We start from the raw sequence: 25482 nt of genomic DNA, 5'->3' as shown, positions 1-25482 counted from the left end.
GCATGACGGGCCACGTCCCCAGAGATGGTAACATGTGAAGGTTGAACATGTTTGCAGTGTAGACGAACGAAGGTCCACTATTCACAACGAGAGAATTTCCAGGTTCGTACGAAGTACACGGAACATGGATTTTGGGGGTGGATTTCGTGGCGAGCGCGGACATGGGAGATGATCGAGGGCTACAATTTAATCAGAAGTTAACCAAGAAGGTAGGTACATGTTTAAATTAATAATGAGGGTGAGGCTTGCTCCGTAAGTGGTCTTTGCAGCGCGGGAGTAGATGCCGGGCTGTCTCTCCCAAGAATCATCGTACCAACATGACAAGGCAGCAGGATAAACAGAGATGTGAGAGGCTGGAGCGAATTTTGGTGGCACGGCATGAGAAAAGATGGCCCTCCCTAGTCGATGCCGTATCTGTATACCCGCAGCTACTAATGTCCGAGTGATGCGATAGGGTATGATTGGATTGAAACGCGCGGTTGGAAAATGGAGGGTAAAACGGAAGAATAGCTAAGCAGAGGAAGAATCACCCATATCGGATAATTGGGCCTGGCGGTGGGCTGCTTGTAGAATATTGATGGATAAATGTAACCACTCCGTTGGGACCCTTCTGAGCCATACAATCTTGACGAGTGATGCTACATTTTCTACTATCTTTGGGAAGGGTGTGGGAACAAAATCGACGATTAGACGATTGATGATTTTGTCGGCTGCGACCTGCGAGGAGGTGATTGTATCACATCACATCGAAAACCAATAAAAAGAAAACATTTAGCTTTACTTACCGGAGGACCTAATCATTAGTAGAAAGTAAGGAAACCCAAAGGGATAAAAGAAAAACTATACTATTCCATCTAATGCATAACATAATAATTCACTCAGCATCATGCCCAGCCATCAGATAAACATGCTTATGCAAATTCGGACAATAGATTGAGCCGATCCCAACACCGTGTAGAATCGGATGTAGGCACTGCTAGGCACATGAATAACCTGAACAACATGAACATCTTTGGGTAGTGACAATACATCACATGTATACATCCGACATTGGGACATGTATACTATGCATGCATGGTTTTATATGGCAATGACATGATGACTTACTCATGAGTCGAAACGAGTTTCTCCAATTTCTCCCTACCATTCTTCACCCAAAAACTCGCATGATGTTATCCATACGTCAAGACAATAATCGTTCGATTCTCTCTGCGAACGACCCAGCCCACCCATCCGCAACCTCGGCGAGGATAACTGTTGGCTCCCCCCGAAAGTAGGTACGATTGCGATACGGTACAGGCTACAGCGGAGTAGGTTCCTGAATTTTCGTCCCATATTTGAACGATTAGCCTGTCACCGTCTCCATTCTTCGACAGGAAATTTCTCTCGCAGGCATAAATTGCCATCGCCAAATCAAGGATCCCATAAATTTCGATTAGCAACTTCCCCATAATCTCGCTCTTCGCTCTTTTCTCTGATTGGCTGCTCGTCCATAACATGACGCTGCGTGATTTCGCACCAATAGTGAACCATTCTTTTTCTAGGATTGATACGAATCACGGCATATCCGAACCCCTCATCGGTAGTGCAGTGCAGATTGCACAGTCTTGGGTTACACTTTGCAGCCTCAATGACGCTAGACTACCCTCGAACCCAGCTTACAACTGTCGTCTCCCCCTCTCCATCTGCCTCACGATCCGCATGGAGCAAAAAGGAAAAACGTGGGATCATCTATTCAATTTCCCGCTTGTGGAAAATTTTTAACGAGTGGCCTGTGGGATGCCGGTATGATTTTGGCATTTTTGGGGCTAACAAGCGATGTGCGTATTAGAATCTAGACTTTTGACTCCCTGGAGTCCTACCCACCGACCTTCACTCCACGTAGAGAGCTCGGATATTCTTCCGCTCCCCAGGGCTTTTCTTCTTCTTCGTCTATTCACTCCCAGTTGTGTATCCCTTGTCGAAACCTAAATAAATCAGAGAGTCCCAATGATATCCATGTCAATTACCCTTCAATTAATAAAAAAATACCCAGGTGTGGTTTAAAGCTGACCCAAGGTGTTGGTAACACCTAACCGACCTGCCTTTCTCGGCTTCGATCGCACAAAGTTCGTACTTTTTCGTGCAACGGCCGGTAATGAGACCCCCCTTCGATCTGCACCACTTGTTGTTTACCCATTGTCTGGGTCTGTTATAGGTACTGGAAATTTGGGGACTATCTTTAGATTTTGGCATGACACGCAAATGGGGATTTTGAAGATTCAAAGCTGACAGGCTTGCCGTTTGCTCGTAATTGGACCAATCAAATATGCTCAAGTATTATCTCTTAGGCGAGTGGCATTGACTCCCGCTAGACAGCTTATGGTAATATATCGTGCTCGAAAATCCCGAGACAAGATGACCTTTCGTGACGTTGGATGTGTGCGGCACATGGATGCCAAGAGTCCTCAGCCAGAAGGAATGTAATGCTAGTCCTTGTGGAAGGCCGACCAGACTGTTCTTTCGTGCTGTGCCCAATCTCATTCGTTCAATTCGATTTGAGCCCCAAAGAAAGTAAGCCCAAAGGCATGGGACTTGTTGGATATGGAAACTTCTGTGGAAGGTAGGTATTACTTGGGTGCTTGAGGAGAATTTTACGTACTGAAGGAAGATTGCTAAATGTTTAAGCCTTCTTAGTGTTCCTGCTCGATATTGGCATTAATATTGGTTTTGTCATGAGAAAAATCACATGGCTCACTCTTCACTCCACTCTGATGTACCGCAACTCAATTACAACGGTATTTCCCAAATCCCTCCCGGGTTATTCGGCAAGCACGTCCGACGGCATTGTGACTGGCCTTATCGTGGACTTCGTGGCACCCATGAAGGGCCATTTCCCACCCCTGGAGCCTTGGCACTAGACCCGAGCTGCTTCTCCATATTATCTGCAGTGAGGAGTGTAGATAATTTTGGTTGGTCCCAAATCTCGGCGCTTGTCCCTGCAGACAAGAGGCACAGTCGGGTCATCCTACCAGTTCTTTGGATATCAGTTTCGGTATATTCCTTTGACATGGATGGACTGGATCATTTTAAGAACAGAGCATACTTCTTGCTGACCGCGCTTAGCCGTTGGAGTAAAATTGCTATCGTTGGCTTCATGGATTCTTGCGGGAATACCACGCTTTACACCAAACGAGTCGTTGGAATTTCCGCGGAGGTCGTGTCCCAGGATAAGATTGAAGATTACCCGAAGAGGCCAAAGTTGCGAGGAGGCCACAAGCAATACGGGGAGGGGGTCATGCTGCGGCCCGTTTGCGGCACTGTAGAGATATGCACTCGGATCCGAATCCGGAAATATGAAATATGCGTCTCGTCCGGCTCTTGGGAGAGGAAAAGAAAAGAAATTGTTTATATCAACAAGGGACATATACCGAAATGAAATGCTGTAAAGCGCGGCTCTTTTTTGCATCTCACGCTTGCATCTTCTTGTTCTTTTGCTCGCTTTTACTCATGATTGACATTTCAACATTTTTCATGATCAGCCGGGAGCTAATGGATGTGATGTTTGAGGCTTTAGGCACATAGGTGAATCAGTCAAACGTTCTTTTTTCCTTTCTCGTTTGCTTGTAGAATCCAGACAAGTTTTACCAAGTAAATTAAACCTAAACGAGTTGGAGCCCGCCGGAGCACGTCCCTGATGAGGGTAAAGGGCATCACCTGCATAATTACAGGTTGTCGAAGCGTTACCTTGGGAAGCAAGATATTGTTTTAAATGTTTGAGACGAGATTTGTTGTCAAAGTTCAAACGGAACATGTGAGTCAAATGTCGTGGCCTTTTTTCTCATGATCACATAGGTGGTAATATACGACTGCAGAGATAGATGGATGTACGCTGTATATTGATCATGAGAGGAAGGGCTTGATTTGGACTGCTCAGCGATGATCTTTTCACCATGTCTTTGGTAGATCCTACTTACCCGTGCCTATCATTATCCAGCACTGTTTTATACGAACTTTTTGCAAGATTCATTTCGGAAGCATGATGACCGGTGATTACTCATGTGCGTTACAAGACAATCAGTACAATGAGTGGAATGGGTGGATAGAAGAGGAAAAGGTTGTGCAATAACGACAAAAAGCGGGCGGTCGGCGACCAATGTCATTTGTAGGACCCTGAGTGAGAGATTGAACAAGCTCGGTAGTCAAATAAATTCAATCAGCAGAGTAGCATACCGGTTATCAGTATCTTGTAGCGAGTGGGTATGTATGTGTTGATTGTATTGATTGTGTTGTATTGTGTTGTGTTGTGTTGTGTTGTGTTGTATATATTGTATTATACAGTGAAATTCAAACAGACTACCTAGGTATGTGTGGGAAGAGGAGCCTTCCTCCCTGTCGCCTCCGTGTGAGAAGGTATGGAACCCTCGTCCAGAAGTGAAGACTGATCTGATGGAATTTTCACCAATTCTCGGAATTTTGGAACGATGATAAATTCCGGATTAATCTCTATTTCCCAATAGGCATTCGGGACCGAGCGTTGTAAGTACCGAGGGAACGGGCACGGAGTTGGCGATGAATCTGAGGGGATTTATCGCAGCTTGCCAGATCTTACGTTGGACATTCGCAAATTGCAAATTGCAAATTGCAAATTGTATGGTGGTGGGGGTGGTGGGTGGTATGGATGTTATACGTCGTATAGAACCAACCCTTCTAGTCGTTGGTGGATTCGTCAGTCAGGCAAACCTGCAGGTGGTACCATTATAGAATGATTACCAATTCCAACACAGCAGCATCCCGTATGATATTACCCAACTTGGCTAAGGTGGTAATCATGCTTGTTCCCACCTAGATCCTTCCTTTTTTATTAGAGACACATTGTATTGTTTAACGATATTGAAGAAATCCCAACCGCGAGAAATAAGCAAAGAGGTCCCTTGATGTTGGCCCAAAGGAGTCAAACGTTTCATCTAGGTTTCCTTTTTCACACTCATTGAGCCATGGCTGTATGACCATTAAAAAGAGCCAATGAGCATGTTGTAACATTAGAAGTGGTAGTAGAGATAGACGGATAGATAGAGAGAGAGAGAGAGAGAGAGAGAGAGCATCTTAACCATGTACCTACTACGACAGGCCCAAAACATTTCACATCTCATTACCGCACCTACCTACCTACCTAGGTAGGCATCCAGCACGCCTTCGGCAAGCACATAGATCTAGGGATGCAACGGCCGTAAGAATTCTTGGTGTACCGATTTCCCGTATCATCGAAGGTCGGGTAGAAGCATTATATGGAGACGTGAGGCGACGGGATGTGGATTGCGTTTCCCTCATGAACCTGACTGAATGGTTGCTCTGAGCACCTGCGCAAGCACTAATTTCGCATTCGCCTGCACTTCCACTTCCACTTTCTACCGGATTTTTGCAAATGATGCTGCGAAAGTGGAAAGTGGAAGGTGGAAACGATGGAGATGGAGATGGAGATTGAACATTGACAAACTCAAAAATTTATGGGGACGGACGGCAGTGGGAATGGCAGCTGGGTACTTGCAGCTCTTTCTGGAGCCCTGTACGAACACACCAATGACCGGCCAGAATTAATATTCTGTGTATAATTATTTGGTACAGTATATCGTATTACTAACCCACTCGTTGAACTCGTTGATCATGACGGAAGATCCCTTTCGAAACGAGAAGGATATTGCCTGCTGCGTACTCCATACATCAACTACGGCAAAACTGTAATGATACCGGCCGGTATCGAGGTATGATTTGGGGGACGATGAGCACAGGACCATATCACAGAACGTCTGCGTTCATACAATGGATGATGTACTTCCATATAAGGGTTCCCTACGTATATCGGCCGGTATTTGATACTAGTTGATGACAAAGTGTGTCAGACCTCTTACTATTTTAGAAGTCCAATGTGTATCGGACTATCAAGTGTGCAGGCTACTGACTACAAGAAAGTTTAAGAGGGTGCCGGCGCCAGTAGGTTTAATTATGTCGTTCACGGCTTACTAGACGGCACTAAATGAGTCAAACTTCATTCTAATAGCCGACACACCAGTAACTTGTGCATGTTTGAATAATTACAAGCTGCAGAGGAGATGCCAATCATTACAGTTGACATAAGACGCTAAACGATCTTATCAGTTTCTGGGCAAGCAATGGGCGATGGGCGATGGGCGATGAGCGATGGACAGTGGATGTACCGGTAGACAGACCATGATGCTATGGACCATGTGAATAAATACCGGTAGACAACAATACGGAAGACAGGTTCCTTTTTCAGAGATCTTTATACCTTTGGCTCTTACTCGTGATGTGAGGAGATCAAGTCAACTGTTTCTCAATGTGAGCAAGTCTATTTTAGTATCATTGTACATATATGATACTATATGATACAACTTACTACTTTCTACCGGTAGGTATATAAACATACAAAAAAAGGACATATAAAATATAGATGGACAGATAGATACCTCCCACCCGGCTAGTATTCATAATCAAATACCTGGCTACCTGGTCAAACCGTCATCCCTGATCGGTCTTTATTAAATCAATATACTTTCTCTTTTGTATTCCTTTTTGCGAGCTGGCCTCTCACTCTCATACCTTGCTCTGCCACGCTTTATTCCTTGTCGTGAAATAGTGTACCCATCCCCCGGTTAAGCCCCCTCCCCAAATTGAATACTACTCTATCTCAGATTTCTCTAAAGAAGCTTGGTGCAGAACATGGCACTGTGGTGGCACCAAATGAAAATAAAGTTTGATATTTTATTTTTTTTGCCATATTCATACCTACCGGTACTAGATGGGTAGACTGAGGGCGTGGTAGCCAACCAGGCCTAGGTGGATAGGTCTTCACATTCATATTCAGCAGACTCAGATCCGTATAAAGTCAATCTGAATTGAGGGCTCAAGTCGGCAGTGAGCTAGTCCTCATGCTATGTAGTATCCCTAGACCAGTACCACCTATTACTTGATAGACCCAGGGGGCTTTTTTATCTATTTATTTGTTTATTTATTTATTTATTTATTTTAGCAATTTATTTTAGCAATTTATTATTTTCCTATTTCACTCTTATACTCTCCGACCACTCTAACCATTTCACATCATCTCTGAGCCGCCACGGATCCATGAATCCATCCCTAGTTCCCTCGTTCCATAGATCCCATTCCGATCATTGATCCATCGATCATTGTTCACTTCTCATACCCCACAAGTTCGACCTTTTGCACCGTCGTTTTCTCGCCCTCTACCTTAATTAATCCTTTCGCCTCTCGACCCATGTTTCCTTATGCCGATGCGCGAAAGTGGACGAATGAGATATTATTGTTTCCAAATTTGATCAAACGGGCTATCTGGATGTGGGCACGACGATGAATGTGGATAGGGATGGATATGGATTGTGATCTCGGACTAGGAAAAGTAGCTCGATGGTTGAGAACTTATTCGAACACACTACCAACTACCACAATACCACACTACCATCCATACTAGCATGCTGGTAATTTCTGACTCCTCCCTCACCCGATTACCGGTACTAGAGCATTGAGTTACTAAGGACTTAATTACTACTCGAAATACTCCGTCCGTACTAGACTATACTCTACTCTACTATACTATACTATTCACTCCTCACTCACTCCTCACCCACGCCTCACTCCCACCACACAAACCCCTCCCCAAGATCCAAGGGAGAAAAAAACAAAATCAAAAAGCTTGGATTCAATGTGATGCTGAGATTTAAGGGATTTCTAGATCGATTCAGTCCTAGTCTCCTACTCCTCTTTAGTCTCCTTTAGTCTCCTTTGGTCTTCTTTGGTCCCTTCTTGGTCTCTTCCTTTAAATCTACGAAGCAGATAATCTTTCATTATCACATACATATATTTTCACAATCCACCTTTTCTCCCACGCCAAAAATTAGAATAAAATACCAACACCTTCGTCGCCCTCTCGACCTTCCTCCTTCACTTCTTTCCACTCCACTCCACTCCACATGCAACATATAAAGGCCCGCTCTTCAAACAAGCCCTTGTTTTATTCCAACCGGCCTTCTGAACTGCATGTTCCTTCTGCAATTACCAGGTTTAAAATCCTTGACTCCATCTTTTTAACGCTTGCTCTACATCTATCCATCCATCCTACTTCAAATACCACCCGTCTACTACAGCACTACCACTCCTATCCTACGACTAAGCACACTTCGACCAGCCTTGCACGAGCTTTTGCTTCCAGAATAATGGGTTTGTCCGAACTTGTGGTCACAGCATGAGCCACACTTTCAATTTTCCATTACCGACAGGATTCATTGATACCAATATACCTATCACATCTCAACTCCCAATTCGGGTCCTCCTCGTGTCATTGTTACATTGTACTTCCTCACTATACCCACGATTCATTCCAATCACCGTTCCTGCCTTTCCAATTAAGACTGGCGGTACTTCGCTGCGACTGCCGTTTTGAAAACAGCTCAACTACCCTTACTCGAGGTCAGCTGAATTGGTTCAGTATCGAAGCAATTACAGCATCCTGATATATTTGACACAAACCGTGTCTGTGCCACATTGCTACCTTTAAGGGAAGGATCTATACCGCCCTTGTACAAATCTTAGAGACCAACCATATACTCTCGTCTATTCCCAAGCTTGAGTACCTATACACCCTCAAGAATGATATTCTCCCAACCGCCCACCTCACCTTCCCACGAACTGGTAAACACAACCAAGGATTGCTCCCCCCTTCACAACACTTCTGAGCAGCGAGTAAACGTTTTGCGCGAGAGAAGTGACAATAATACTTCACTACCACGGTCCCCTGTTTCTGAACTCAAAGGACCTTTCGACCACGGAAGGAGAGGTGACATGTACCAACCAGCCCATAGTGCAGCTCCTCGAGAGCAACTCCCATCAATAACCAGTCTTTTTGGCGGCGCACCACCTCCAAGTAGACCTGCGCAATCACCATACTCTGAGAGACAGAGTCCAATCTTCCCATCTTCATCCCCTCAAGATGGTCGTCTACCTACTACACCTTTACATCAAGACCGCCCATTTGATGCAAACTTTCAGCGTTCAGCACCACGACAGTATACACACGCCTCTCGACCAGATTCGCTCGATAGGCTAGGTTATCCTGCTCCATCTACCCGTCCCAACTTGGGGTCTATGCCCGAATCTCCTCGACACGCACCCCAATACTCGAATCATGACCCACGACAAGGTCAAATGCCTTCGGGCAATAACTGGTCACCTCACTCCGAATCTCCTCGACAAGATCAGTTTCCAGCTTTGAGAGCTCATCCTGATCAATACCGACACCAACATCAAGTCTCTAGATCTGAACACGAGACTAGACAGTTCTACCGTGATCATGCCCCCGCTCAACGAAACTACCTTCCCACACCTGCCGGTACTGTAATGGGCGAGCCTGTGACGGTCAAGGATGGTCTGGGACCCAAGATCTGGACAGGAACTCAATTTTTACCTCGTTTCGTCAGACAAGCCGACGTTGCGGGTGAAGGGATGTGCTATTTCTACGACGATGGAACTCACTGCAAGACAGTCATTGATGGGGAAAATGTAAATGCTCATTGGGGAGTCACCAAAGCGGGGAAGCCAAGAAAGAGACTTGCAATTGCGTGCATCACTTGTAGGGAGAAGAAGATCAAATGCGATCCAGACTACCCTAGGTGTGTGCAATGCGACAAGTTTGGCAGGGTGTGCAAGTTCAAGAATGCGTAAGTTAGCATAATCAAAGTGGCATTTATGTCATTTATGCAGACATAATTCTGCCTCATAATTTGTCCCGCTTTTGCTGATGGTAGTCTTTCAACAGTCCCCGAGGAGGTCACAACTCCCCAGACACGCCTCCAGCTGACTCGGAAGATAGCCTACCTAGGCCAGGTTCTTCTTTGACTGACGGTGAATCTTTCAGAGTCGAGGAACGTGAAGGGAGCCATTCAGTCTCACCGCGACAAAACTTACGCCGAGCAAGCCCGGAAGTAGAGCAGCACACCAAGAGACAGCGCAATGGCTATAATGATTACACTCCGGTAGCATCAGAAGCTTCACCGCGACTTTCTGTTCAAGACGCAACATCCCCAAGAGCTGCGTGGGCTGAGCCAGAGAGTAATCGATTAAGTGATCATACCTTACAGACAGAGTGGCAAAATGACCCGTTCCACTCTGCAAACACAGATCTCGCCAACGAGCTCTTGACTGTTTTCTTCAAACATGTTCCAGAGACAGCCTATTTCATGTTCCCAAAAAATCAATTCAAAATCTGGGCTCGTTCCACCAAGGATAAGTCCTTAAATGACCTCACGCTCATTTATTCCATACTTGCCCTTGGAGCCGTATTCTCACCTCGATCTCAGCACAAGCATCTGGCTGCACGATACGCTGAAGTCGCCAGATATGCATGTGACAGGCGCCACATCGGTATTCAATTAGTTCAGGCTCGTTTGTTATTGGCTTTATACTATTTTGCAATCAACAACCCCAACGATTCATGGGATTTCTGTGGGTCCGCTGTGAGGGCTGCCACTGGCTTGAAGTTGAATATAGAGATAGAGAAGAGTGACGATGCTTACCGCAAGAGCTTTCCCTTCGGGCTCAACTTCAGCGGATACGCGGAGTGCAGAAGACGCACCTTTTGGAGTTGTTATCTTATGGATAGATTCAATGGATTCGGCTCTGGACATCTGAGCATGATTGACCCAAAACACGTATACCTTCGCCTACCTTGCGATGAGGAGAGCTTCGAAAACCAAGTCAATGTTCAAAATCCTCTTTTTGAGGTTTCAAACCCGCGATCCCTAGACTATCCACGGACTTTGAACTTGATGGCATACGTAATAAACGTGGCAACGATTTGGGGTGATGTTATGTCCAACATATACAGCAATTCACAACGACCACAACCAATAAGGAGCTCTGATTTCAATGAGTTCTATCGATCTACCATGGATCGTCTCTCAAGTTGGAAAAGCACACTGCCAAACCGCTTTGCTATCCCAGCGGAATCAATGGGAAGAATGTCCGATGGTGGAGAACTGGGCACCTTCATAACGATGCATGCACTGTATCACACAACATTCATGAAGCTCCATCGATATGTTCAACCTTACAATCTTGACGAGTCACAACATTCTCGTTACATTTCTATAGCCGAGGAGCAAGCGAAGAAGTTTTTGAAAATCATGGATGTTGTAGCTAATCGTCGTGAATCTACCGGCATGAGATCGCCAAGCTCAAATACTTGCATCGAATTCTCCTCACCCTTCGTGGGATATGCTATTCTCTCTGCAGTCGACATTCTCTCGGCTAAAACACATAAAGCTTCAATACTCTCCATCATCGACTCCTTCTCTGGTGCACGATCAGTTATTGCCGAGATTGCACAGTTTTGGCAGATGGCAAGGATACAGGAAGCACTCATCTCGGGACGCGTGAGCGACTTGACTGAAATCGATCGCAGGAGCTGGTCGGCTTCTGCCAAACAATCAAGCGCTGGATTTTTTCAGATGAGTGAACCATTGGAGAAAACTTTCTCTCGTGAAAACGATGGCATTTATTCAAAAGTATAAATGCATTTTAAGGGTTGTTCTTGTACATTATTACATTTTTATTATATTGATGACGGGTCCTCTAGAGGAGAATGGAATGATACCAAGAGGCGTTTGGGATTGCTATGCATTTGCATTTTGCATTTTGGATGATTATGAGAGCATCTTGCATAGCGAGGCAGCGGCATAGGCATGGAATACAGTACATACCGGATTCTTAGTTCTCAATCAATTTACATCAATGACATTTTATTTATCACCTTTGAAATCTGTTTTATTTTGTCCAAATAGTCAAACTATGGATTTTGTATATACAAACTACAAACATGTTCTGCATTTACCAGCTCTTCAACATGACCACTGTGACAAACTGACATCACATTGTACCCTTCACTAACACGCCTCAACATCTGGGAACTCATCTTCACCACTAGCAAGTAATAGTCTCACAGAGCATCTGATCCCTCCACCACCGCCTCAAACACCTTCACTCCCTTCTTCAAACATTTAACCGTCCAAACCCGAGCACACCCCCATTCTTCTCCAACTCAATCTGTTCAAAATCGACGATCTTTCAATGTGGAGAGCCAACTTCCCTAGCACCCCACAAACCCACAAATTACCTAGACTATCTACACCACGATAGGCACCACTGCCACACCACTACGTCCGTACATCGAGTTTCACAACCGTGTCTATACGCTTTACGTCAAGATCGATCGACTCTGACGTTCGCCGGTGGACTAAATGCAGTGGGTGAGCTAAGGCACACAGCGGAAACGAAATAATCTCCTAGGTCGGGAGTTATCAGGCTTCTGGAAATGCCGAGCTGGGTCTGGGATATGCAGGAGCCACTCGGCAGCTGACAGGTCTAACTGCTTCGGGAAAGCGGAAGCGATGCACATCGCTCGTATGTAGGTACTTAGAGTTTGGGTGGGTGCGAGGTGTTTTGGGTTAGTGAGGGTGGGGATGGTTGGTTAGTGTGTACCAGTGGGCTGGGATTTTTTTGAGGGAAGAGGACACGTAGAGACTACAGAGGGCTTGTTTGTTTGGGATGGGGGGTGGGTATGGATCTGGGATTGGGGCGGCGCAGATGACTCGGTAGTGGTGCCGACGCTTAGGCGGTAGATGAGGAGCTAAGAGTTAGGGGATGGGAGTTGGGAGCTGGGAGCTGGGAGGCCGGAGTTTTGACGTGGGCTTTTAGACGAGGAAGGCGAGGGGGAACTGGATTGGGATGGTCAGTCGGGTAGATAAGAGAGGAGCTAAGATAGGGATTTGGCTTTGGTGGTGGTCTTGGTCTTGGTTTTGGTCTTGGTTCGGTGGGTATTGAGGCGGGAGTTAGGATGGAACTAGAGGTGAGAAGTAGGCTGTAGCGCACCATAGACACGAAGAAGTGGCTTATGTGCCGATCAGGTGATGCTAGAAAACGGACTTGTCGATGATTGCCGGATGTGCGAAGGGGAAACCCCAAGAGGTTCGAGCTCTCAATTAAGGTGGTGAAGGAGTTGTGGTGAGGGAAACATCGGTGTTCAAAGTTGATGCACCAAAGGCAACAATCGGTAATCATATTGCACCGAATATCTATCACCGCACAGGTGAAGAACACGATTCAATCCTTTCTGTCGTGGTGGGAATCACCCATTTTGACTTTCATGTGCGGTGTAATAGATAGAATCTCGGGAGAATGTTTGTTACTCGATGAAAGTCTAATTTCAGAGACCCTTGCTATATTCAAAAGTCTATAAAAAATATATTGTCTAAATTAAAGGCAAAATACAAGACATCAATTCTAGCAGTTCAGTAATTTATCCATGGATGTCGTTGTGTCTACCGAAGCCTTGAATACGAGGCATCAAAATGGAAGGGTTTGGCGGTGAGAAATGGGTTGGCAGAATGAGCTTGGAGTATCAGAATTTCTTATGATGCTTTAATGATGTGTGATGATAGTATTGAATCTTTTTGTGTATGACCTAAGGACTTATATCTTAATCCACAATGATGCGATGAAGCTTCTACAACCAGAATGGAATTTCCTTCCAAGCCTTTGACGCAACTTACTGGATCCAATGGTGTGTATAATCTTCGCATCTATGAGGGAAGTACCAAAACTAATTCGTTGCCCAAGGACCGGTTCACGCATTAACATACTCATCTTCTCCCTCGCTGTATATCTTAACGGGATCCGCCGACCGCAATATCCGATTGTATAATCCTTCGCGATCCGCAGCTTCTTCGCAATCTCTCGCTCCTCATCAACCTCCTAAACCTAGTCAATTGATTCAAACTTATTCAGCGCATGGCTACGAAGTTCTCTCCATAGCCGTCGCGTCAACAAACGCTACGTTCGCATCGTGCGGCGGGGACCGTAGCGTATTTCTCTGGGATGTTCAGACGGCGAAGACGATTCGGAAGTTTGGGGGGAATAATGGACATACGTCTCGGGTGAATAGTGTGGTGTTTGCGGGAAGCGAGGAGAGCTTGTTGGTTAGTGGAGGGTTTGATCGGAGTGTGAGGATTTGGGATATTAGAGCGGGGAGCATGAAGCCGGTGATGGTTATGGAGGATGCGAGGGATAGTGTTAGTGTTGTTTTGGCGGGGAAGGGAGGGGATGAGGGGTATGGGGGTGGGGAGTATGAGATTGTTAGTGGGAGTGTGGATGAGAGGGTTAGGTGGTATGATATTAGGGCTGGGACGTTGGAGACTGATGTTATTGGGCGGAGTGTGACGAGTTTGATGAGGACGAGGGATGGGAGAGGTGTTTTGGTGGGGAGCTTGGATGGGTGTGTTAGGCTGATGGATAGGGAGAGTGGAGGATGTCTGAAGACTTATAAGGATGAGGGATTTAAGAATGAGGAATTCAGAGTCAGGAGTTGCTTTGGGGGTAATGAGAAGTGGGTGTTATCGGGGAATGAGAATGTTAAGGGAGCAGATGGTGAAGTCGTGGTCTGGGAAACCTTGACTGGAAATGTTTTGCATAGGATCAAAGTTGAAGGTTCGGAAGTTGAAGGCAAGAAAAAGATTGGTCGGGATGGTAAAGAGAAAGAACGTACGAACGTTATCAGTGCCATCGCCTGGAAAGAAAATGGCAAAGGAGACCAATGGTGTTGTGCTGGTACTGATGGGATAGTCACAGTTTTTGGACCCTCATGAGCGCAAGATTCGTTGATTGAACTGTGATATTTGACCCCCTTGTCTATATGGGCAATTCAGAAGTACTTTTCAAAATGCTGCCACCTACACAGGCTCTAAGATGAAGTCTGTCGCCAAGCTCAATGCATACTTTCCTCCCCGGAAAAAACAAACATTCCTCAGAAAAGCAGTACACTTGGTCGGCCAAGAATTTCAGCAGCGTAAGTCAAGTGTGGTTTGCTTTAGGCCCAGCGGCATATTGGGAAGAGACATATATTTGTTCTCCTCCGTTGTCAAAGTTAGAGCATGGCTCCAGTTTATTGACAGCGAAGTGTTTACATGACAAATTGTAAGGCTTTCGCATACAGCACATTGGATGTGACATTTCACTGCATCAATAACCTCCGATGCATGCAAACCGGTAGTCACGACGCAGAATTGCTTTAGTGGCGGAATCATCCGAACCATCCGGACCATCCGATAAGCATCTGCGGGGAACATTCGATAACGACAACACATCTGTGGCGCGAGGTGGAGGCAATAACTGCATTTTTCATCAATCTCATATACCAATAGATATTCAGTTAATATTTCATATACCATTTTGTATGATACCCAGTGCTCTTCAAGACAATTGAAGCCTCATATTCACAGATGCCTCACCCAAACGTCTTTCATCTTCCAGGGGAAGATATATCACCTTCCACAGACATCAAACCAGCAGCCATATCCCAACCTCTCATCAACAGTATTCCACCTGATCTTCTTCCCCGGTTTGACCCCGTCTACGCAAAATATTATGCCCATTACTCGGCGGGACGATTGGCTACTCATCAAATTCCAATCAAGGAGTTTAGGGCCAATCCTCGCAAATACAGCATCGTATACGGACGTGCTATAGCACCTGACGTACATTCTATCACCGATGTTCAATGTCCAGTCACACCGTCTAGCGATGGGAAGAACAGCATCACAGTGAGGATTTTTGAACCAGCTCCAACTGTTAATGAAGGGAAACCAAGACCCGCGTACATCAATTTTCACGGTGGGGGATGGGTCTTTGGGGGCTTGGAAATGGATATGGAGTTTTGTAAGAGATTGGTTGGGGAATTGGGTTGTGTGGTTTTTGATGTGGATTATAGGTTGGCGCCGGAATATCAATGGCCTATTCCGGTAGATGATTGTATTGAGGCTTTTAAATGGATTGAATCGGATGAGATGGTTCAGAAGCGAAATTTGGATAGGAAGAGGTTTGCGGTGGGAGGGATAAGTGCGGGTGGTATGTTGGCGGCGGTTGTGAGCCATGCTTGTAGGGATGAGGGAATGCCGTTGAGTTTTCAATTGTTGGGTGTGCCAGCGGTGGATTTGGATGCATATGGAGTGGATGGAAAATTGACGGAGGAGGGATGGGATCGGTACCCTAGTTATAGGGAGATGGAATTTACGGTGCCGTTGCCGGTGGCTAGGATGGAATATTTTGCGGCACAGTTTCTGGGAGAAGAGAGGGATCGGGATCCTTATAATGCAAGTTTCGTTACCCCTTAATGATTTACGTATTAACGAGTGAATGATAGAACTGGAAAGTCTCCCCTATACTAGCGACCAACTTTGAGGGGCTTGCACCGGCTCTCATTATGACGGCGGAGATGGACCCTCTGAGAGATGAAGGTAAAGCTTACGGGGAAAAGATGATCGCTGCAGGTTCCCACGCCGAAGTTATTTGTATGAAGGGAATGCCGCGTAAGTACAATCGGTTCCTTTCGCGCACCCCTGATTTTCACTGTCTATCTGCATATTTCTCTTTTGTATCTTTTTTACTTCCAATGGAGTTTTACTTTGGTCTTCAAATACACACATGGAAAGCACTAATGATTGATCGTTCTAGATACTTTTATGACGATGGATGATATTCTCGAGAATGGTAAGAGGTACAATCGTGAAGCCATTCGAGCTTTGGCTACTGTGTGGGGGATCGCTATTAAATAAGGCTGGATTGGAGTCATAGGATTGATGGATGCGGAGTTCGAAAGAACAATCAATTGGTTGCACATCATAATGGCGTCTTTCTGTGGTTCGTCATTTGCAGATACTTGGACATTACGAATAGACAGGGTTAGATAGAGCAATTACCAGACAGCACCTTTATCGAAAGTGACGATCGAGTAATTCGGGATTTAGACAACATTTGCTTTTGAAAGAAAGATCCTGAGTTGACATGTTGGGTTTGATGGCTGATTTTTCAAGTCTCTTTTGACACGTGTTAAAGTGTATAACTTAGAGTTCAGGAATTATACTTATATAAAAGGGGATTGATATGAGCAGGAGCATCTCTCTTTATTGCCCCAATGTTGCCTCTCTCTCCACTTTAAGCTTCGGCCGAGTAACGGAATAAGGGGGCGGTCTTTCGGAAAAGCTTATCGGTTCGGTGTAACTAATCATAGTGGGAACTCCTAGAGCTTGCTTTGTAAACTCCAGTGGGTTCACTGATACGTTATCAGTAAGCAAAAATCGATACGGAGTAAGTAGGTATCTAGGTAGATAGAATTCGAATGTACACTCATTTTTCTTTTCTTCATAGATAGTATCTTATTATCTGTTGTGAGTGTTGATTTTTGTCAATTGTGCATACTTGCATCTTTATTCCATACCAACATCCAAAATGGCGAACAATGAAATGGAAACCCCGGAATTCCTTCTCGCGAATGGAATCAAGAGCATGCATCAAGAACATGAAGATGCCAAACCACCTTTAGATTTAAGCCATCATTTTTCCCGCGTAACGGTGGCTCGTCAACAGAGCGCCGTGAAAAGTTTCTACAAGTTCTTCCAGATCCCCGGAATCGGAAATCTGGCTGGAGGTAAGCTTCACTCAAGCTGGCGTTCGCCACGCTACAACGTTCCACTAGCAGCAGCCGCTAGATACTGCACGTCGACCAATATGTTAATCGATTGTCTCAGGTCTTCCCAACGCGGCATTTTTCCCCTACGATACGCTGGAAGCCCAGATTGCACAGCCGGAAAGATTCACCCCCAGTCCGAATGAAGCTCGTGGGGCGGACGAGCTTTCGCAAAAGCTCGCGGCGACGACGATCAAAAAGTCGGCGACGGATGCATCGAGACATTTGTTGATTCCCCATTTGTCGACGACGCCGAATCCGCTGCAGAAAATTGATCTCACGACGGCGTTGCAGTATGGACAGGCGCAGGGATATCCACCGCTGTATTCTTTTGTGCGACAGTTTGCGCGCGAGAATCTGCATCCGAATATTCCTTACAAGGGCGGGGCGGAGATTCTCTTGACGTGTGGATCGACGGATGGGTTTTCAAAGGCGATTGAGGCGTTGAGTGATGTTTGGAGTGAGGAGAGAGATTGGGTGAGAGAGAGGCCGGGGATACTTTGTGAAGAGTTCGCTTATATGACGGCGGTTCAGGCTTGTAGACCAAGTTAGTATATGCAAGGCGCAGAAATGGAGAGATTGTAAGAGTACTAATATAATTTTTAGGAGGAATACAGGTTGTTCCGGTCAAGATTGATCTTGAGGGAATGATCCCCACGGGCCCTGGTAGTCTCGAAGATGTACTCGAGAATTGGGATGATTCGAAGGGTAGAAGACCTCATATGATGTATACCATCACGTAAGTATCGTCCTACCTTTCTCAGGGTTATCAATACTCACTGTGTAAAATAGCATTGGCCAGAACCCCACCAGCGGTACTCTGTCAATCCCAAGACGCAAAGAACTTTACGCCATCTGCAGTAAATTTGATGTAATGATCATTGAAGATGATCCATATTGGTACCTCCAATTTCCATCCGCAGCAGGACTGCAAGCAGAAGCTCGCAATGAGACTTTACCCGAGCCAGAAGCAGTGCACACGTTCAAAAACTCCACCGGGTATGCATATCTTGATAGTCTCGTCCCATCATACCTAAATTTCGATTACGATGGACGCGTGATCCGTCTCGATACATTTTCGAAAACGGTAGCGCCGGGCTGTCGTCTAGGTTGGATAACGGCACAGCCAGCGGTTGTCGAGCGTCTTTTGCGAATCACCGAATGCACAACTTCACCACCATCTGGCTTCGTTCAGGCAATGATCGCGGAGTTGGTTATGGGTCCTCAAGCTGCTTCCGCTGAGTTTAGCAAGAAATCCCGAAACGAACAACTCGCATTCACAGGGTGGAAGACTGACGGCTGGGTACGTTGGTTAGAGGGCTTGAGAGGCACATACGAACGCCGGATGAATAGAATGTGTGCAGCCCTCGAAGATGGTCGCTACTACGTCAAACAAGGCACTTCCAAGGCCATCTCCGATTCCGAATGGGCGGTCATCACCAAGACGAAGATGTATTCTTTCGACTGGCCGCGCGGCGGAATGTTCGTGTGGATTCATATGCATTTCGATACTCATCCACTGGCCAAACAAGTCCCTGGGGCCAAACTGGCGAAAGTGCTGTGGATTTTCCTAACTATGAAACCCCATCTCGTCCTCGCAGCTCCTGGTGCGATCTTTAGTCCCACGCCGGAAATTGCAGAGGAGCGGGGCTGGCAATATTTTAGATTGTGTTTTGCGGCTGTGGAGGAAGAGGAGGTGCAGAAGAGTAGTTTGAGATTTGCGGAGGGAGTCAAGGCTTTCTGGATGATTAAGAATAAGGAGGATTTGGATGATATCGATGTTGAGGCAAATAATGCTGGGGCTATGGAGGGTGAAGTGAGGAACTTGGGGATGAATATGGCTTGTTAGATTGCGGGGCCAATGATGATGTGATAATATAAGGAGTGGTATATTTGGAAGTTGAAACATGACGAGGCGCTTTGGATTTGGATGTAATATTTAAACACAGAATATAAGGTTGTGTTACAGGATACAATTTATGTGTACTAATTGTGAGCTTGCAAGTTAAATTCAAAGGAATTAGAAACAAATCAGAGATGTGAATTGTTTTAAGCCACCTATATCCCCAGGGCCTTCCACGAGGTGTCTTAAGCGAAGATCATAGGGGGTGCTTACTATGAACAATCAGCCCTGAGTGATACGTTGCACAAGCTAATAGTATGCGCATGGGAGAGATCTGTAATGATTCGTTCGGATTGGTGAGTTGTTAATGTCTGTGATCCCATCGGGCAATGACTTGCTATTCCGCTGAATAGGCTTAGGTGAGAATGCATATAGTTCACATGATAACTTGATTTGTTGTTAATAACGATGTCTACCTAGATACTTAGATATCCCAATTCGTATCGCAATATTCTGGTCGTAGATTCATTCAATACCTAGGTGCTCATTGCAATCATTCAAATCCATCCTTTTTGGACGCCAGAGTAGTCCTTTTAGCAACCGTCTTATAAATGCTCAAAATCCCCAACACCAGCAATTCTGCCGCCTATCATACCAAACCAAATCTCAAGCATTCGATGCCTCTTCTGGAACCTTTCCTGCTACCGCATCCATAACCTGTTTAGTTATGTCCTGGAATATTGGACACAGAGAACAATCCCGATATTTCTCTACCAAAAGCCCGTCATCCCCGACAGTGTTAGCACCGTTCTGGATACCACTCATGTCTTTGCCATTTACTAGCGTTCCTTCCGGATATACTGGTTTTCTGCCTGCTTCTACCAACATTCCGAATTGAGGATCAATCGGAACTCGCCCTAAGAATTGTACTCCAAAATCTTTGGCCATAACCTCTCCACCTCCTCTGTTGAATACATTTGTACATTCCGAACAATTTGGACACACAAATCCACTCATATTCTCCACTACTCCGATAACATGTATTCCAGTCTTCGTACAGAAATTTAATTCTTTCCTCACATCTGCCGTTGCCACTGCCTGCGGCGTCGTTACAATCACCGCACCGGCGACTTGACCTGGAAATGCATTCTTGAGAAGTGTTTCCGCCAATGAAATATGTTCGTCCGAGGTACCAGGCGGGGTATCAATAAGAAGGTAATCGAGTTCGCCCCATAACACATCTGTAAGGAACTGTCTAACCATAGCTGTTTTCTTCGGTCCGCGCCATACTACTGCATCGCCTCGTTCTCGGAGTAGAAAGCCAAGAGACATGCATGATAGGGCGCCGATGGAGGAAGAGGGGTTGGAGGGGTGAACAGGGACGGGGATCCAGCCGCCGGGTGCTTGGGTTACTTTGGCAGATTCGAGGGAGAAGAGACGGGGAATGGAGGGTCCGGTTAGATCGATATCGAGGATTCCAACGGAGGAACCAGCGAGAGATAGGGAGAGGGCAAGTTGGGTTGTGACGGAGGATTTTCCAACTCCTCCTTTACCGGAGAGGACCTGTGAGGTTCTTTGTTAATCGATGATGAGTGCTATGATTGTGTTAAGATACTTACAAGAACAATGTGTTTCACTTTATCTAAAGACATCTTTGAGGATACAAAAAATCAAATAAAAATGGTAAAATGTATTGTTCTAGTCATTGTCGCATCATTTGAAATATCATCAAAATGGGTAGAATATTGAAATGCTTATCGCTTATCAATCCGATGTTGCTAATCAATCACTGTTAATCGGCTGAAAACCCATCACTAATCTGACATCTGATCCATGACGCTTTTAGCGTGCATTGTTAGGCTTTAGCAACGTTACGGGGCCGGGTCTTACAACGGATGAATTGTCAAATTGATTGACCCTGAACCCTTGGAGCTCGAAATTAATACGAGTAACAATACTACAATACACGAAATTGCGCTTTTCTAGTCAACACAAGCATACATAATATCTCCGAACGGATCTGCGGATGATGGTCGAAAGAATATCAATATGAAAGAGGTTTTCAAAGGGGGATGTGAATGGATATGGACGACCCTTGGGGCTCACCGTGGGCCGACGAATTGAACAATGATGATGGTTTGGGGGTTCGAAGCATTGACAATGTAACAGATGGAAATCAGGTTGGAAAGGCAAGTGAAGCTTTGAGAAATAACGTGAATGCGACTTGGGGTACTTCGGACGATGGATTTGGTGATTGGGAAGAGGACACGGGGAAAAAGAAAGGGGGTTTGGGTTTGGACGGCGCAGCAGAACAATGGGATACACCGAATCGTGGAAGGGAACTGGAGGTGGTAAAGGATGATGTTGGAGCATTATCGCCGGGTTGGGGTAATACTTCTCCAAGTCCTGCGCGTGCAGCACCAAAGTTATCGCCGAGTCTTCTGGAAGAACCTGTTGCAATTGCTCGAGAACCATCTCCGGATCCTTGGGCAAACGCGGTTCATTCTGAGGAGTCTGCGACGGTTGAAGACAAGCCTAATTCAGGGGCTACAATTACGAATCTTGACACCTTTCAAGAGGTTGTCGAAGAAGCCACCGATGAGGATTTCGAAGTAGAGTCTCCCGAAGCATTCGAAGCAATTGTGTCGCAACCCGAGGATTCCGATGAGACAAAATTCGAGCCAGTAGAACTTCCCTTTGATGAAACAGCGGAAACGGCAATAGGTGGAATAAATACAGATAATGAGGAAACAATTGGACTAGGTATTGATTTAGAACCTAAGAGTGATTTATGCACCGAAATCATCGAGGAAGAACATCGTGAATCAGACGATACTGTTCTGCCATCGACACAGGTGCCCGAGCATGAATCTTCGCGACCATCTTCTTCGCCATCTGACATAAGTCATCACGATGAACTTCTGCCAGATTCACCACGAACATCCTTAGATGAAGAACCGAAAAGGTCTCGAACCACAAGAGCTGTGTCGCCGGATGTCCAGGAGCCAGCTAAAGAATTCGATGACCCAGCGAAGCCAGAAAATGAGCTTGTTGCAGAAGATGCTAAATCAGAGGAGGAAACTGATGGTTCGACGGAACCAGATAATGAACATGCTGCTGTAACAGAGTCAGACGCTGCAGAGAATGATGAAGAAATGGAACAGAGCTCCAATGTCGAAGACCCAAATGATGACGACTTTGGAGATTTTGGAGATTTCGAAGAGGGGTTTTCGGATGATGGAGAAGAAGTTTTGGAAAATCACAATTCGATTGGGCAACCCATTTCTTCCGAATTGGCTACACCACCGAACGAATCTTCGGAAATCCGCTTGCCGAAAAGACCGACAGGACCCGTTGATTTTTCTATTGACCTGACTTCCGTGAAGACATTGTTCGGGGAAGCCAAGGAAGATCACAACGAAGCAGCTGAGAAGATTTTTATACCCGATACTATTATTGCTGATACTTTCGCATCTACTGAGGAACGAAAGATGTGGTACAGAGTATCAAGGTATGGCACTATGCGAAAATACAATACTGGAGACGATGAAAACTATGTTCGGATCTCATGGGCTCCATCTCAGGTTAAGCAAGAGACCCAAAAGATAGTGGCCAGATGGATGGAAGAAGATCGAAATAATGGACATCTGAGTCTTGATGGTACGAGCAAAGGTGGTTCTCTTTTTGGTTGGAATGATCTAAATGCACCACCTGTTCCATTAGCAACAATTCTTGGCTCGAAACGAAAGAGTGTGAAGCTCGAAGCGAAGGTAGCCGCTAAGGAATCAGTTGAGGTTCCTAGGGAATCGTCGAAAGAGGTCACTCAAGATCAATCCGGGTCTAAGTCTCGTTCACCATCGAAGCCGAGAGAACGCAGCCCGACCAATTCAGTGGACTCAGGTGTTAATAAAAAAGCACCGCCACCGCCTCCCGTCGCACAATTTGGGTGGGCTTCATCACCAGCGATGCAGAACGCTTCTGGTATCACTCCCCCAGATACAGGATCTTTCATGAAAACTTTCACACTCCCGATGAACTCTAGCTTTGGAAATTTTGGGCAATTAAGTCCTGCTTTACCCAGCCCAGCACCCAAATCTCCAATCGAACCACCCCCAAGCTTCGCCCAAGCAGTCAAGAAACCCCGACCAATTTCAATGCCACCCCCATCTACAAACAGCTCGAACGGTAAACCTGCCAATTTAGCCTTCATTTCTAACGATTCAGATGATGAAGAAGAAGATGATGAATGGGGCGAAATGGTTTCATCGCCCATTGTTACTGAGGCTCCGAAGTTTCCCACCCGAGTTTTGAGGCATAAGAAGTCGATGAGCCTTGGAGATACACTTGCCAACTCTATTACTCTTCCAAATCCCCAGGTTACAAAGCTTCAATCTGGATTTGGTCTAAACCCGAAATCAAGGCTCGAACAAATTCCTGGACCTAAAAGCCCTATAACATTACAGTACCCGCAATTATCCGGTACCATTCCATCCCCTATATCTTCGAATCCGTCATTTGTAGATTTGTGGTCTTCTCCAGCCACTACTCCAGTGCCAATCCAATCAACTGCGCTACCCCCTCCGTCACCGGCACTATCAGCCACAGCATTTTCCGATCGCTTGTCACGACCTATCTTGTCCTCACCATTAAACACAACCTTCACAGATACCTGGTCTCAACCTCCTCCCCCTAGCACCTCTGTATCAGCCCCACCAATCACAAGCACCTGGTCACAACCCTCGAGTCCCTCGATGCCACCCCCCTCAACCAGCGCGCAGGATCCATGGGCGTCAGTCGATTTCTCCTTTTTCGATGCACCAACTCCTGCACCGGCAATCGCAACAGGACCTGCCCCTATATTACTGTCCAAACAAACCACAAAACCAAGACCTCAATCATATCCAGCTCCACCAAAACCTAAGACCGTTACCTTCTCTACTCCTTCGTCTAAATCTACGCCCTCACCTCCGGTCCCTACCTATACAAGTCATGATTCAAAGACCAAATTTGAAATGGAGCAGGATGAGATTGTGAAGAGAATCGTGGGTGGCTTGCCTAATTTGGGATATATGCTTAGACGATGAGCTACTTAGACCGCTTGGGGAAAGTAATTCGAAACCGAGGAGGCTTTTCGCATATATGTATGTGTACAATGATAGGGGAAAAAGCAAGGGGGAAAAAGCAAAAGAAAACGCGATGAAACTGTTTGTATAACAGAAACAACAAAGTCCACGAAGAGGTAAAACTTCTAAAGGTGACAGGATGGTAGATAAGGGGCAACGGGGAATATTTAAAATATCAGTACTTCGGAGTTATGGAGCGAATTGGTGGGATTTTATGGGTGTATCTGCATAGCTTGCGTGGATGGTGAATTGGGTATTGGTAAAATTGACCTCCCATGAGATGACAATGAGTCTCGTAATTGGATTAGGAATTTTCTGGATGTTATTGGCTCGGTTGAATACCTTGCTAGATAGAATGGATAAATGAAGATGGTATACAATGATAAAATTTGATACTGGAGTTTATGACGTGATGTGTAAATATATATATATATATATATATTTTTTTTTTTTTTTTTTGTAAAAGTACAGTAAGGAGAAAGAAGAAGATTCAGTTTATGTGCCTTGATGTGGCACGAGTTTATCACATATGAAAAAAATGAGATTGGAAGATTGTCTGAAGCTTTAAAAGGCGACTTTGCCTTCAATGACCGCTCACGTGGAATGCATGCGTCGGGTGAAATTTCACTGTCACCGAAAGTAGAATATGCTACTTGTCGCTTTTAAGAAGCTTAATTATATTCATGGCAAGGGCTGCGAAATACTATCTACATGGGCATTTCCTCACTGCAAATATAAAAAAAACTCCCGATTATTATATCATGCCACCCTAATCTAAATCCATACTGTCCTCACTTTTATGCCTCCCGTTAACTCGCCAGCATCTCTCCCTAGATGAACGCCGAAAAGTAATTAAACCAACCGTAAATCAACCTTCCGATTTCCCCCACGCTCACTAGCCAAGCAAGCTTCTATTCCTACACACCAGCCAA

At 45.5% G+C, this 25482-nt stretch overlaps 6 protein-coding genes across 6 annotated transcripts; 5 read left to right on the top strand and 1 right to left on the bottom strand.

Annotated features, from left to right (window-relative positions):
• Nucleotides 1–8661: 8661 nt before the first annotated feature.
• On the top strand, nucleotides 8662–11579 carry EAF02_007459 (uncharacterized protein; the record flags this gene model as incomplete). Its single annotated transcript, XM_038903507.1, has 2 exons — nucleotides 8662–9728; nucleotides 9827–11579. The coding sequence occupies 2 exons, from the start codon at nucleotides 8662–8664 to the stop codon at nucleotides 11577–11579; spliced, it is 2820 nt and encodes a 939-aa protein (XP_038756986.1).
• A 2002-nt stretch (nucleotides 11580–13581) lies between these two features.
• On the top strand, nucleotides 13582–14708 carry EAF02_007458 (uncharacterized protein; the record flags this gene model as incomplete). The annotated part of the gene is made up of 2 exons (XM_038903506.1): nucleotides 13582–13627; nucleotides 13684–14708. 2 exons carry the CDS (start codon nucleotides 13582–13584, stop codon nucleotides 14706–14708), a joined length of 1071 nt encoding a protein of 356 aa, XP_038756985.1.
• A 633-nt stretch (nucleotides 14709–15341) lies between these two features.
• EAF02_007457 (uncharacterized protein) lies at nucleotides 15342–16673 on the top strand (the record flags this gene model as incomplete). The annotated part of the gene is made up of 3 exons (XM_038903505.1): nucleotides 15342–16211; nucleotides 16262–16427; nucleotides 16573–16673. The coding sequence occupies 3 exons, from the start codon at nucleotides 15342–15344 to the stop codon at nucleotides 16671–16673; spliced, it is 1137 nt and encodes a 378-aa protein (XP_038756984.1).
• Nucleotides 16674–17346: 673 nt separating this feature from the next.
• On the top strand, nucleotides 17347–19433 carry EAF02_007456 (uncharacterized protein; the record flags this gene model as incomplete). The annotated part of the gene is made up of 4 exons (XM_038903504.1): nucleotides 17347–17545; nucleotides 17646–18131; nucleotides 18191–18323; nucleotides 18377–19433. The coding sequence occupies 4 exons, from the start codon at nucleotides 17347–17349 to the stop codon at nucleotides 19431–19433; spliced, it is 1875 nt and encodes a 624-aa protein (XP_038756983.1).
• Nucleotides 19434–20093: 660 nt separating this feature from the next.
• On the bottom strand, nucleotides 20094–21079 carry EAF02_007455 (uncharacterized protein; the record flags this gene model as incomplete). The annotated part of the gene is made up of 2 exons (XM_038903503.1): nucleotides 20094–20990; nucleotides 21047–21079. The coding sequence occupies 2 exons, from the start codon at nucleotides 21077–21079 to the stop codon at nucleotides 20094–20096; spliced, it is 930 nt and encodes a 309-aa protein (XP_038756982.1).
• A 426-nt stretch (nucleotides 21080–21505) lies between these two features.
• On the top strand, nucleotides 21506–24511 carry EAF02_007454 (uncharacterized protein; the record flags this gene model as incomplete). The annotated part of the gene is made up of 1 exon (XM_038903502.1): nucleotides 21506–24511. One exon carries the CDS (start codon nucleotides 21506–21508, stop codon nucleotides 24509–24511), a length of 3006 nt encoding a protein of 1001 aa, XP_038756981.1.
• Nucleotides 24512–25482: the final 971 nt, after the last annotated feature.

This window comes from Botrytis sinoallii (assembly GCF_014898435.1).
Source record: "Botrytis sinoallii strain Bc 23 chromosome Unknown BSIN_012, whole genome shotgun sequence".
Lineage (NCBI taxonomy): Eukaryota > Fungi > Ascomycota > Leotiomycetes > Helotiales > Sclerotiniaceae > Botrytis > Botrytis sinoallii.
Note: the sequence above shows the minus strand (reverse complement) of the source record. Positions and strands in the feature narration are given on the sequence as shown.